We start from the raw sequence: 14176 nt of genomic DNA on the forward strand, positions 1-14176 counted from the left end.
TTAACAAGATCTAAAAATAAGATTTCATGAACTATCCACTCAAGGAGAAACCGGCCTCCAGTTTGTGGTGTAATAATGTTTTATATCATCAACAATTTACAAATGATCTTTTATACCATTGGATGGAGGCATCACCCTGCTCCTTGGCCTACCAGATTCCACACTGGCCACCCTGAAAGGCATGCTGAACACTGTGACATGCCTCATCAAGAGTCTGAAGAAATATGATCACATCAGCACCACCCTGATGGAAATTCACTGGTTCCCACTTGCCATCTTGCACCATCTTCAAAACCAGGTGCAACATTTGCTGTCAGCACTCCCAAAGCTACAACATAAGATTAAGAAGGGCAAAAAAAAAAAAAAAAAGGCAAAAGCAGTTCCCTTGATTTGAAATGCATAGATGCCATCCTGCCTGGCAAGGGGAAGGGAAGGAGCTTGACAACCCTCAAAGTGGCATTTATGTAGTATGAGCTTAGGCAAAAGATAGTGGCTCACTGTACCATCTGAAAGGCAAGGACACAATTAAAAACTGATTTCAGAGGTAGCTGGTTTGTAGGCTGCCTCTGCGTTATGATGTACTGTTCTTTAAACAGGTGTCTCTTCAGATCTTTAGAGCTGGAGCATGTTTGGGGATGACCTTGATGTATACAGAGATGTTGTTCCAGATCTTAGATCCACAGATGGAAAAGAATGTTGTGTTTTTAATTTTGTACACTTTTTTCACTTCAGTCTGATGGTGTCCTGCCTACAGGTGTGGTGAGTGCTGCCGTCAATGGTGACCTTGTCAGACAGGCAGGCAGGGGTGCAAGTTGTGATGGCTTTGGAAATAATACAGCTGGTTTTGAAGATGGTGTGCACCAGCAACAGGATCCAGTGGTGTTCCTCAGTGCTTTACTGGTCGGCCTTATAAGCAACCACTTTCACTTTGAGTGGTATCTATCTATACAAAGACCATGGAAGATGACCTTCAAGTCAACAAGCTCCCTTGTTAGGTGACAGCAGGGACCGTCTTCCCCACCAAGAAGACCAACAAATTCTTTATGTCTTTTGGGCTCCAAAATATAAACCTCTTGTTCTTTGTCACTATAACAGTTCTTCTGTGGCATTTTGGTGCATTCAGCCGGCAACAAGAGAAAGCATTTTCCCTTAATCACCTCTCTAGCTCTCCCAAAAGTGTCCAACATCCAAGAATCTAGGCTGCCTGCTTTGCTCTTTCATTTGGTGCCCTCAAGGCTGGCAAGTATCTTTTTTACATCTAACATAGTTGACGATTCATTGCATTCTCTGGGCCACATCACTTTACTGTTGTAATGTGTTAGATCTGGCATCCTTGGCATGGTTACTCTTGTCTTTTTCCCTCTGTTTCCTTTATTTTTGGCTGTGTGCTGGACTTTGTTTTTGCTGGTTTTGCGTACTTGGGGCACTTTATCACTTCTGCAAAATACGCAAGTGCTCCCTGTATAAATTGTGATTATGATTGGTTATCCTAGATTGGCATATGTGATTTACTAGTAAGTCCCTAGTAAAGTGCACTAGAGGTGCCCAGGGCCTGCAAATCAAATGCTACTAGTGGGCCTGCAGCACTGATTATGCCAACCACATGAGTAGCCCTGTAAACATATCGCAGACCTGCCACTGCAGTGCCTGTTTGAGCAGTCTTGCACTGCTAATTTGACCTGGCAAGTGTCTCCACTTGATAGGCCCAAATCTTTCCTTTTACTACATTTAAGTCACCCCTAAGGTAGGCACTAGGTAGCCCCAGGGACAGGGTGCAGTGTTTGTGAAAGGTAAGACAAGTATTGGTGTGTTTTACATGGCCCAATGGTGAAATACTGCCAAATTTGGTTTTCACTATAGCAAGGCCTATCTCTCCCATAGGTTAACATGGGGATTGCCTTTAAATATCCTGTAATTGTAGTTTCCCATTGGGAGTAGATAGAGATATGGAGTTTGGGGTCTCTGAACTCACAATTTAAAAATACATCTTTTGGTAGAGTTGGTTCTTAGATTGTCTGTTTGAAAATGCCACTTTTAGAAAGTGGGCATTTTCTTGCTTAACCATTATGTGCCTCTACCTGCCTGTGGAATCCACGTCTGTGTCAGACTGCCATTTGCGCTGTTTGTGAATTCCCTCTAGACAGTAACAAAAAGGGAGCTGAGGTGTGTCCTGCATATCCTGATGAATCATCCTGGGCTAGAGTAGGGAGGGAGGAGCTAACACCTGCATCTGAAAGGGCTGTGTCTGTCCACACACATTGCAGTCACCAACCCTTGGAGTGTGTTGGGGCCAGGCCTGAGCAAGGCAGAATCTTGTGAACAACAGAGGCTTTCCTTTGAAGTTTACTTCAAAGGCAGAAATGAGTATAAGTAGTGAACCCAAATCCCCAGATGTTTAGAATACTTTTAGAATAAGAGGAACCTCTGCCAAGGAGAAGAGCTGAAGAGCTGGAGAAGGAGTACTGCCCATTTGCTGTGTGTGCTTTGCTGTGTTGGCCTTCAGTTGCTGCTTCTGTCTTAAAGAGGACAAAAACTGGACTTTGCTGTGTATCTTGTTTGTGAAGAATCTCTAAGGCTTGGATTGAGCTTGCCTCCTGTTAAGAACTCTCAGGGACATTAAAGACTTCATCCGCCAATGGTTGGGCTCTTCTGCTGAGAGTCCTGACTTGCTAAGTGGTGCCAAATCCAGACCCTTAGAAGTGGAAGCTGGTAAACCTGAGAGGAAAAATTCACTCAGCACTGCTGTGTGCGAGTCAGACAAATCGCAGCAGCACCTGTCCCATGGATGAAAATTCGACACAGCGCTTGCCTCGCAGCTGGAGAATCAACGCAGTACCTGTTCTCAATGCAGACCCCTCGCACAGAGCATCAGAATTCTCCATGCATCGACTCTGAGTCAAGATCTTCAACATAACTACACAGACCTAAGGCTGCTTGTCCTGAAATTGACGCATCCCTTCCCTGTGTGGAAATAAATGATGCATCACTTACCTGGCAGAGAAAGAACTGACGCATGGCCTCACTTGTGCGTAAAGAATCGAATCATGCAGCTTTATTTTTGACGCATACCAGGTACTTTGTGCTAAAAGTTATGGATTAAGACTCTTTTTACTTTAAAAATTCATATCTTGACTTGTGTATGTTGGATTTTTGGCATTATGGTCTTGTTTGATTTAGATAAATATTGCCTATTATTCTAAATGGGTGCAGAGTCCTTTTATGCGTTTTTCACTGTGTAACTGTGTGCGTTGGTACGAATACTTTACACATTACCTCTGAGGTAAGCATGACTGCTTGTGCCAAGCTACCAAGGGGGAGAGCAGGGGTTCTCTGAGCTGTGTATCTCCCTTACCCTGACTAGAGGGAGGGTCCCTACTTAGACAGGATTTAAACATATGGCAGTTCCTACTTTCTCTAACATCTTCTAACTCAGCGCAAACTCATTTAACTCCCTCCGGGCAGGTCTGTGTCAAGTTTTATAGCTGTTTCACTCTTGTGTTTAATGTCATTACTGCCTTTAGCAATCTGTCAAATTGAGAGGGATATTGACAAGCCACTCGCACCGCTCGTGTGTCACATTTTGTGATGCTCCCGTGGCGCAGACTACAAAATCATATCACTTTGCGTGGCTTTGAATGGCCCATAGATACGGAGTATTCTCCAAGATGGCTCCCAATAGTGACATCCGAAGTACTTCCGTTTTTTCTAAGTGTGAACTGGCTGATCAGAGATGGCCACCATGCCGCTTCTACTTCTCAGAAAGCCGCAGTACTGAGTAACACACATTGTGGAGGACCACCAGTCATTACCCATTTCTACACCTGGCACTCTGGCCCTCGACGCAAGACTTGTCACCCGGTTTGACGCCACTCAGATTAGGTAACCACACTTAGAGCAATCCTTCTATGTGAGCATGAAACATTCTATGAAAGGTTTGGGAATCAGGATCAGTGTTTGTTTCTGTCTATGCATCTTGAAATCAGTTTAAAAGCATTTAAAGTCTCCCTGCAATATTTTAAAATATGTTAAAGAGATCTGAGGAGAACACGCACCACTCTTAGTGAACTAGCAGTATGTTAAGCATATCAATGTTAATAATCCACATTTTAAGGGAAGAGACGTATCCTTTGCAGGTCACCCAGGTTCCAGGGTAGAGCTGTCTTTGTGAGTTTACGTAAGTATGTTTGGTTTCTCAGTTTTGATCCTGACTGTCATCTGTCTTGTATGGGTAAATTAGCATGCTGCAGCTTTAGAGATATCAACACAAATGCTTGGTGAAAAGAGATATGTAGCAATGGCAGTGAAAACTACTTAAAAGGTTTAACTTGTGCGATGACAGACGTGACTTGTTGTAAAGACCCTCGCCCTCACACCCTGCCTCCACCATGATGTCAGAAACTTTAACTACACCAAGGGACTCCATGCTTTATCTGGATTTTAAGTCAGCCATTATTTTGCATAAATTGAAATCACCACAACTTCAAATTACTTAACAAAACAAGCTACACAAAGTGGTAACTGCACTTGAGTCTTACAACATGTTTTTCCTATTATCCTTTTTTAATAATTCTTAGGCATGCTTTGTGGTGCATTATAGGAAATAAACAAGGGTAGATGTTAGGACATTAACTTTCAATTGGTCTTTCTGATCGCAGAGCTCATCATCAATTCATCTGTGGTGATTTAGGTGCAGCTAACCACAAGGACAACCTTAATAAAAGAACTGTACCGCCCAATACCAACAGCCTTTCTCATCCTCTTTGTCCTGCCACAGAGTGCTGAACTGTTGAGCATGTTAACTGACTTCAAAATGCTTCACCATTTGTCTGGGCTAGGCACCATAATGGGTGCCATATTTACCCACAATGCTTTTGATGTAACTAGTTCTAATAAAACAGGTGCAATTGAACTCCAATAAATGGTTCTGCCTATGTTCGTATAACTGGGTATAGCGTGAGATACTGCACTTCTTACAGGCAGATTGCTACATGGTGGTGTGCCCCAGACGTCATGCTTTATTTCTGGTATGATATCGTGGGCGATGCACAGTGTGGAGGGCTTTTGTGGCATTTTGCACCATAGAATGTAAATTGGGTTTTGCCCTTTGACGTCTTTTCCCAGTACTAAAGGCAGCCATGAAATGTCCGATACAGACGTAGAACTGATTATTTCCTTTGGACAGATCATTACATACTGCAAATACAAGTCAGTGACTCTGTGTAAGGCTTGAGTTTCCTCTGAGAGGAGGGTGGGGTGCACATACAGAAGGGCTGATTTAGAGTGTGGCGGAAGGGCTACTCCGTCACAAACATGACGGATATCACATCCGCCATATTACGATTCCATTATATCCTATGGAAATCGCAAAAGGGTCACATCAGTATTGATCACACAAGAATCCACAGAGAGGTGTACTGCTGCCAGGCATCAATTATTTATGAATGCTCAGCAGCAATAAACCACAGTTAATCATGCTTGTAACAACGTGATCTCATGGTATCATTATGTTGCCCAATGTACATATGTGCGGTGCTGACTCAGTACAGGTTGTCATGAACATGCATATAAAGTAGTAAAGATCCATCACTGATCACATTTGAATACAGAAACATTCATACTTTTCATGTTTGGTGACAGGTCTTCTATGTCTTCTCCCCCCTGACTGCTGCCTTGCTCTCCCTGAGATCCGGACTCGTTCTCATGCCGACTGCCCTCCTGGTGCTGCTGGAGATCCTTCGGCCTCTCTTGGTTTTGCTGCCCTTCCGTCTCTTCTACTGTCTCGGGGAGTCCGACTAATTCCAATAACTAGACAAGTGGAGAGGTAGAGAGGGTCATGTCATCCCTGGACCACCCAAAACACACCGGAAACAAAGGAAAGACCTGTCTACGGTAACAGGTTCCCTGGTCAAGACATAGATCACCTGCAATGTTACCAAGAAAGACAAAGGCCTGTCCCAGCGACAGATGTTTAAGCCATTGTAGAAGACTTAGGGGAGGCCTGTAGATACTAAAGGCACCAGTGATGAAACCACAAACTGTGAACAAGTACCACGTGCACCCAGAGATGGCACACTCATGAGACAGACTCAGGATCCTGGTACAAAACCTCTGCCACCACTAATGACAGATATGGACTATATCTGTAGATGCTATTAGAGGACTCGGTAACTATGCCAGACCACAGACTACTTGTATGAAGTTCAGGGGTGGTGAACTCCTCTAAGAGACTCATGCTTACTATGGTAGGCATCACCCATCCGTTGACTACCCTCAAAGCCCAGGTCTGCATATCACCTGGCTCCCGGTTACGTACAGCCCAATGATAACATGTCAGACTTCCTAAATGCAGCCCTGAGGTGGTGAACCCAATTAAGAGATGCATAACCACTGCCTTCAGCACACCTCACTGGCATTATCACTCACGACTTGGACCTATGAGCCAACCTGACTCTCTCATCTACAAAGGGTGTTGCCAACTTAGTCACCTGCTGGGCTATGTTCTCCTCCACGTCCTGTTGGTATCTCAGCAGGTCGTTCCTTGCATGCAGGACGCACTGGTAGATATCTGCGAGTTCCTCACCTTGTTGAGCCCTGTGGGGATGAGAGCATGAGTAGCTGCCCTGTCAGCGTATTCTGTCCATGACATGCGTGCATTGTTTTTAGAGAAGACCAGCATCAAGATTCTCTCTCACCTATCATGCAGGTGTGGGAGAATTATGGTAATACTGAACATTTTAATGTTACTTGGATATCTAAGTGACTACATCATAGTCGTCCCAGCTATGCAAGCCTTTCAGAGGCACCACCAATTCTGTCCGCCCAGTAAGTGAGTCCCCTCAGATAACTGCCTGGCACCGTCTTCCCACTCACAGGCCCAATAAATCTATTTTATTAATCTCCAGGCACAAAATAATGGATCAGGGTGAGAATGTGGAATTTGGTGATGTATTTATTTACACTGATATAAGTTGTTACAAGTAATTAAGTTAATATAGTTTCAAAAGATGCTAAATTAACTGAACAGCAGAATATAATTTGCAAAATCTGGGTCCTAATCTAAGAGAAACATGTTGCGATAGAAGCTATAATTTGTTCAAGAAGGAGATAAAAGCATTTCTACCTCTGAATAGATTCATCACAACAATCTGTCCCTTCCAACATTTCTAATAAACACATAGCACTCATTAGTGCCAACTAGTGCCAACAGACCTCTGACCACTAAGCTGCCTTGGTCATACCCACAAAGATGAAGATCTCTGTCTGGAAAGGCCACATTCCAAAGCAAGACTGTCCACGCTGGACAACATCCTGCACAGACCTAACTGAAGCTCTCTTCTTCTAAACGCACTTTCTACATGTTTACAAGTCTATGACATGAGGAACACAAGGAGAATTAAGTCAGGATTTATTTTCCCCATGAGGCAGGCTCCTCTTCTTTTGCATGAATCTTTTAATAAAGAGCAAACTCTAGGACAAACCTTATCAAAGAGGTGGATCAGAATATCAGATGTGTCAATTCAAAGCCTTGACTGGGATCCAAAGTACATGGTGTGGCTCCGCATTAGAGCGTCTCAGCAAGAGACATCAGGTTCCCCATCCCGGAAGATCCCTGAGGTCCAGTGCAAGGAATCTTCTGAACTCTTTGCCCCACAACATAGAGGATCAAGATAGGTGGTCAAGTGTAATCCCCACAAAAATGGCTTTTGTAAAACAATCTTTTTCTTCTGAGAGCTGACTATGACGACCTTTGGCTAAGTTCTTCGATCTCTGGTTTAACCACTACAGAGACAGGTGACAGCGATCCTAAGCATGTTCTTTAAGATGAGCAAAGGTTAGGTCAATGGGGTTATTGGGGATCCAGAGATTGTCCAATCTGGTATACAGATTATATTTAGGATGTCTTTGTTGTTAGGGGCAATAAACTATCATGATAAAACATATAGGATGGGGCCACCTTGATGTACTAGCTCTGATACCCTTTTGAAGGAGTGTACGGCCCTCTGGGGCAAAGGGACTTTGGTGTTGGATTTACTATCACCTATTTCTGAGGGACAAACGGTGGGATCCCTGACCTGCAGAGTCTGTCCAGGTTTGCTGGTCCTTTGTTTTATTGATAAACATTTCCCATGTCTGGGACAGAAGTTCCAGGCTGTTATGCTGCGGTACAATTATCAAGGACAGGAGAAAGATGGTAAATTTGAGTCGGCCTGTGTGATTGATCTACCACTGCCAAAGTCTCTGCATCTAGGTCTGTGATACTGAGTTTTGCTGATGAAAGGGCTTTTTTGGATTAACATCTCTCAGTCCATTTGATATCAGAGTGTTCCACTGTACCATCTGACCTCTTATTACGTACTTAGGATATGTTTAAAAATTGAAACAGTCCAATGTCCTACATTAAGCATATCTATTACATAATTTACTGAGTTCATAATAGCCTGATCACCAGTGCTTGAAGTGAAAATAATGAACTGATTTGGGACCCTTTCCCTTTTCAAAAGTTTAATATAGTTTGTATTTTTGGTCTTTCTGGTTTGATTCAAAGAACTCACCACATTGCTCCAGAACCTCCTTTAATCCCCTTGATGAGCACAACAGTAAAGTTCCCTACACTTAAAGTGAAGGGGCCAAAAACAATACTTTTTTCGATAGTGAAGAATGTGACAATGCATTTCTGGAACATTTGAAATTAAGGTCATTAAAAGTTAAATATGAACCTCTCCACATTTCAAGATAACTCAAACACACCCATCCAGTGCCTTGTATATCTATGCCTATTTGCACTAAACCTTATTTCAGGCTTAAATGCAACTACACAAAACTTAACCCGCACCTTCTAGATCTAAGATTGACTATTCAAAGCCATATCAGTCCCTCTAGACTGATGCCTGAAAAACAAATACTTATGCCTTCTAGACCTAATCCCACCATTGCCCTATAGGTATAAGCTTATGCAGTCAGTGTCTTTGAGATCTATATTCTGCTATTCAAAACTTTGGCAGTAACCTCTAGAACGAGGTCCAACTTTGCAGATCCTCACCAGTTACGTCTAGACTCACTCTCGTCTATGAAAACCATGTCTGTCTTTTATAGACCTGTCCCTACTTATTAAAAAACTCTCCATTCCCATCTAAATGCAAGGCTGCTTATTCAGACCCTCACCAGCACCTTTATAGACCTAAACCCAAATATAGACATCTTGCCTGTCCCTTCTATACTTAAACCCAACTATATAAAGCCACACCAGTCCTTTGCAGACATAGGCCCAAGTGCGCTGAACCTTACCAGTTCCAGACCTAAAACCATCTATAGGAATCTTAATCAGACTGGTTTAGCAATTCAAGACCTTCTCAGCACCTCTAGATAAAGAGGGCAGGCACTAACCTGTGAAGGGTGTCCTGCCTGGTCCTGTGCATATGATGCAGATGCACCAGGCCCTCGCTCACCATAATCCACCATTCTGATGGATGTATGATGGTTAAGACACGTAAGGGGGGGTGTAGTCGGAAAGCTGACCCTCAATGAACCGCTACACTGGTTCACCAAAAGAAACTATGGGCCTGATTTAGAGTTTGGCAGATGGGGTTACTCTGCCACAAATATGACAGATACCCCCTCCGCAGTATTATGATCCCATTATATCCCATGGGAATCATAATACTGCGTACGGGACATCCGTCACGCTTGTGACGGAATAACCTCTCTGCCAAACTCTAAATCAGGCCCTGTATCAGCTCTGAAGCCTGCTGTTCCTGTCTTGCAGTGTTGACGCATCTTTTTGTCAGGAATACATTCTGGACATGTCTCAGAGGCTCTTGCTGGGTAGATGCGACAATTACCCAAGGCCTCCCAAGATGGCCGCTGCTCCTGTGAGACTTTGTATTCTGCAAGTGTTGGCACTCACATGATTGCTGAGGTGCAGTGAGGAGTGCCCCATGATGTCCTGTAATTTTGAGGTGTGGCCTAGAGACAGCTTTACCGGTCTCACCAGATTAATGTACTCTGACAAAAAAATACATCATAGTAATAACATTACATAGAGAAAGGGGCTTTGGGTCAGTTTTATTTAGTTATTGGTTTATTGAACTGTCAATGGAATGTTGGACCAGCCCACAGGAAAGCACACACACGGCGTGGAAATGGCTGTTTAGCTGTTGGCTTAGTTGAGAGTGACATCCTACTTTATATCAGGCTGCAGAACAGGTATTTGGCAATCACACCATTAGGTTTGCGGCATTCTGCTTGTGTACCAGTCTAGTGTTCAATTGGGCAGCAAGATTGTGTGAATTAAGGGTGTGAGGAACATTCTTCGGAGTTACATAAAAACTCTGCGAGATTACGCAGAGTTCCGCAATCAGAATGAATACGGGCATGTCATGCTACATACACAGATTTTTAGTGCTGGGAGTGTGTTCTACACTGTAAGTTCAGCGTGAACGACACCATGCTGCACGGCAGAGGGTGCTGCTTCCTTCTGGCCCCTCGAGTAGATTTTATACTCAAGTGATCGCTCGCGTCGAGAAATCTCGCCGGGAGGCATTCGAGTTCCCAAAAATTGCACTAGGGAATGCAAATTCTCGCTTGCACTCTGCTTAACACTGGCAAGCCGCACGCAAGAATACACTCTGCCATGCGGTGCTGCGGAAGTTTTGCCAGAACTCAGCAAACTCCGCCAGAAGAGAGGAATTTTCGTGTACCCTTAGTGTGAATACCTCAGCAGTGGTAAACTTTTTTGTGTTTCCTTTTTTGTGTTTCCTCAATGTTGCAAAGCTGGAAAGGATCTTACTATGCGAGCTGTTTCTGGAAGCAGTCACATCTATGTATGTGGTATTTCAGTAGAGGCGTAGGGAACCCCCAGGTTTAGCAGCTTAAGTGGGGTAGCTACTGCACCAGGCCTGGTTCTAGAGGAGTAGTTTGTTTCATTTTCCTTCTTAGATGGAATTCTTAACTTGTGGCCTATATAAAAGAAAACTATCCTGCCAGTGTCACTGGTTCTGACTTTTCTGAAGTGAAACAACTTTTGGCAACTTTCACTAACCTAACACACTGATGAAGCATGGGCAGGACCAGATGGCTCCCCTTCTACAGAGGGCAGCACTACTGGCTTTGTCGTGGCAGCACTGGTCATACATGCAGCTCCTGTCCTGGCCACTCTTCCTACCAAGGTGTTCCCACAAGGCGAGACTTGCTGATATAATTAGAGTGAACTTAAGGCACAAACACTGCACTTTGGGCACCAGTGACTGCATGTATTTTCTCTCAACATCAACAAATTCTCTCTTCAGGTTAGATGAGTCAATAGAAATGGATTACAGAGCGGCTCAAACCACTTGGGCCCTAAACTGATGACCCAGTTTACTGATGCATTAGCTGCTGAGATATTGCCACACTCTGTGGCTTCACAAGTTCAAATCCTGCTACTTAGCCTTTCACATTCAGCAGGCGGGGGACACCAAACATGTTTGCCCTACCCCAAAATAATAGCCCTCAGCTGCTAGGTTCCTTTGAACTGGATGAATATTAGGGGTGGGTGAAAAGTTCTCATCCGCCGGCGGAGTCCGCAGTTTTGCCCCCTCTGCATTCTGCCTGGAGTGCAGAGTCCCGGCAATGCTCCGACAACTGTCGCATGGTGGAGTTTTTTCCCCCCGCACACCATATTACGGGTACTGGTGAATTTCTGCCACACTTTTGGCAGAAATCCGGCAGTAGTCGTGCTGGTGGGTGGAGGCGCTCTGGTGGTTCCAACACCAGCCCGCCCCCCCAGTAGAACATCACCCGCAGTATTATAGTACAGCCTGGCGGTGTCCTGCTGACTGGGTGCTACCGGTGGTGGAAGCGACCCTTCCCGTTCCCTGTCGGACTACTTTCTCCTCATAGCAGGTAAGGTGATCGTCCGACAGGGGAGAGGGGTGGAGGGTGTTTTTGTATTTGTGTGTGGTGTCTGTATGTGTGTATGAATGTGTGTATGCATGGTTGGCAGAGGCCAACCCGCCACACTCATAATGTGGCGGTCTGCATCGCCATCCTGTTGGTGGTGTGACCGCTACATTTACCCTGTCGGTCAAAAGAACGCCAGGGTCAAAATGACCACCATTATGTTCTAGGCGGCAGCATATTCTCTTTTTTGTTGTATTCGCTTCTAATACTTCATTTGCTTAGTAAAAACTGCATTCGTGGTTTGCTTATAGTGTGAATGATCCTGAAATAAACAACCATTGCACCAGGAATATTCTAGACAGTCAAAACCAGACTTACTGGCTTTGCTAATGCTGTTTGTGTAACTTGTTTTGAACTGCAAGTGTAGGCCCAGATTTAAGAGGGTCCAACGCCTCCTTGCGCCACATTAGTGTTATTTTTTTACACTAATGTGGCCCAACGAGGCCAAAATCGCCGCACCAGATTTACAAAGTGGCGCAATGCATGCATTGTGCCACTTTGTAACCCCTCGTGCCACATTATGCCTGCGCCAGGCATAATGTATGCAAGGGAGACATTCCCCAATTAGAAGGGATGAAAAAATGGCACAAAGAAATCGTTAAGATTTCTATGCCCCATTTTTTGAGGCATTTTGAACGCCTGCACAGAGCAGGCAGTAGAAGGAGGCGCGCCATTATTTATAATGGGCCTCAATGTGCTTTGCAGGATAAGCACCAACATTTTTGACACTTATCCTACTAAAGCCCCTAACTAGCGTAAACATTTTTTACACTAGTTCCCTAACTACCGCCATGATGCACCGAATGTTAAATATGGTGCAGACATGGTGTTGTTTACGGCCAAGGTGCGCCGTATGTTAAATATGGTGCAGATATGGTGGCGTTTACGGTCAAGGTGCGCCATATGTTAAATATGGGGCATACATGGTGTCGTTTACGGCCAAGGTGCGCTGTATGTTAAATATGGTGCATACCTGGTGGCGTTTACCACCAAGGTGCGCCATATGTTAAATATGGGGCATACATGGTGTCGTTTACGGCCAAGGTGCGCCGTATGTTAAATATGGTGCATACCTGGTGGCGTTTACCACCAAGGTGCGCCATATGTTAAATATGGTGCAGACATGGTGGCGTTTACGGCCAAGGTGCGCCGTATGTTAAATATGGGGCATACATGGTGGCGTTAGGGCGTGCTAAGGTGCGCAAGAAAAGGGTCTCTGCATTGGATGTAGCGCCTCTTTTCTTAAATCTGCCCCTTAGTTTCAAATTTTTTGTCTTTTAATTCCAAAACACAGCTTCTATTTCCTGATGTGTTCCTGATTATGACGTGAGACAGAGTCCAGGTTCATTATTTAACCCCCCGCTACGGCTCTGGTGTGTGTGTTTCCTGTCGGGGTGCGGGGTGACCCCGAGTTACCCCCGGGCATCTCCTGGGATGCACCCGCGCCAGTGTGCCCAGATAGGGCGTCCTAGGTGGTACCTGCTGCCTTCTCGGGCCTGGGCTGGGCCCCCCGTGTGCTTCAGTGCTGCAGCGAAGACGAAGCGGGCGACCAGGTCCAGGGGGTCCCCCTGCGGGTCCACCTCGGGCTCTGCGGCTGTGGGAGGAACGGAGGGAACATTAGCAGTCTGGAGCAGAGAGCCGGCCCTCCTTGCGGGTCGGAGGGTCTAGCGGGGGGTCTGGAGGGAGTCACCTGGTAATCATTCAACCCCCGTGGCTGCAGCGGGGGTGGAGGTCTGGGAGACTCTTCTGCCTGCAGCTTGCCAGAGAAGGACCCGCAAATAATGTGAAGGAGTGGGTGGGTGAGAGCGAAAGGGTGGATAGGCGCGTGAAAGGTGGATGAGAAGATGGATTAACAGATGAATGAGTGAAAGGGTGGATAGGCGCGTGAAAGGTGGATGGGCAGATGGATTAACAGATGAATGAGTGAAAGGGAGGATGAGTGAAAGGGTGGATAGGCGCGTTAAAGGTGGGATGGGCAGATGGATTAACAGATGAATGAGTAAAAGAGGATGAGTGAAAGGGTGGATAGGCGCGTGAAAGGTGGGATGGGCAGATGGATTAACAGATGAATGAGTGAAAGGGAGGATGAGTGAAAGGGTGGATAGGCGCGTGAAAGGTGGGATGGGCAGATGGATTAACAGATGAATGAGTGAAAGGGTGGATAGGCGCGTGAAAGGTAGGATGGGCAGATGGACTGATAGATGAATGAGTGAAAGGACGGATCAGTGAAATAGGTGGA

The 14176-nt window shown here is 45.2% G+C and overlaps 1 protein-coding gene across 1 annotated transcript in view; it reads right to left on the bottom strand.

Annotated features, from left to right (window-relative positions):
* The window catches only part of LOC138257190 (probable E3 ubiquitin-protein ligase HERC1), an 805868-nt gene that overhangs the window by 513792 nt on the left and 277900 nt on the right, over positions 1–14176 (bottom strand). The window contains exons 19-21 of the mRNA XM_069205891.1: positions 13417–13531; positions 6486–6591; positions 5619–5805 (exon numbers count right to left, since the gene is read on the bottom strand). Coding sequence (XP_069061992.1) covers positions 5619–5805; positions 6486–6591; positions 13417–13531 — 408 coding nt within the window. The remainder of the gene's footprint in view (positions 1–5618; positions 5806–6485; positions 6592–13416; positions 13532–14176) is intronic.

This window comes from Pleurodeles waltl, chromosome 1_2 (genome assembly GCF_031143425.1).
Source record: "Pleurodeles waltl isolate 20211129_DDA chromosome 1_2, aPleWal1.hap1.20221129, whole genome shotgun sequence".
Lineage (NCBI taxonomy): Eukaryota > Metazoa > Chordata > Amphibia > Caudata > Salamandridae > Pleurodeles > Pleurodeles waltl.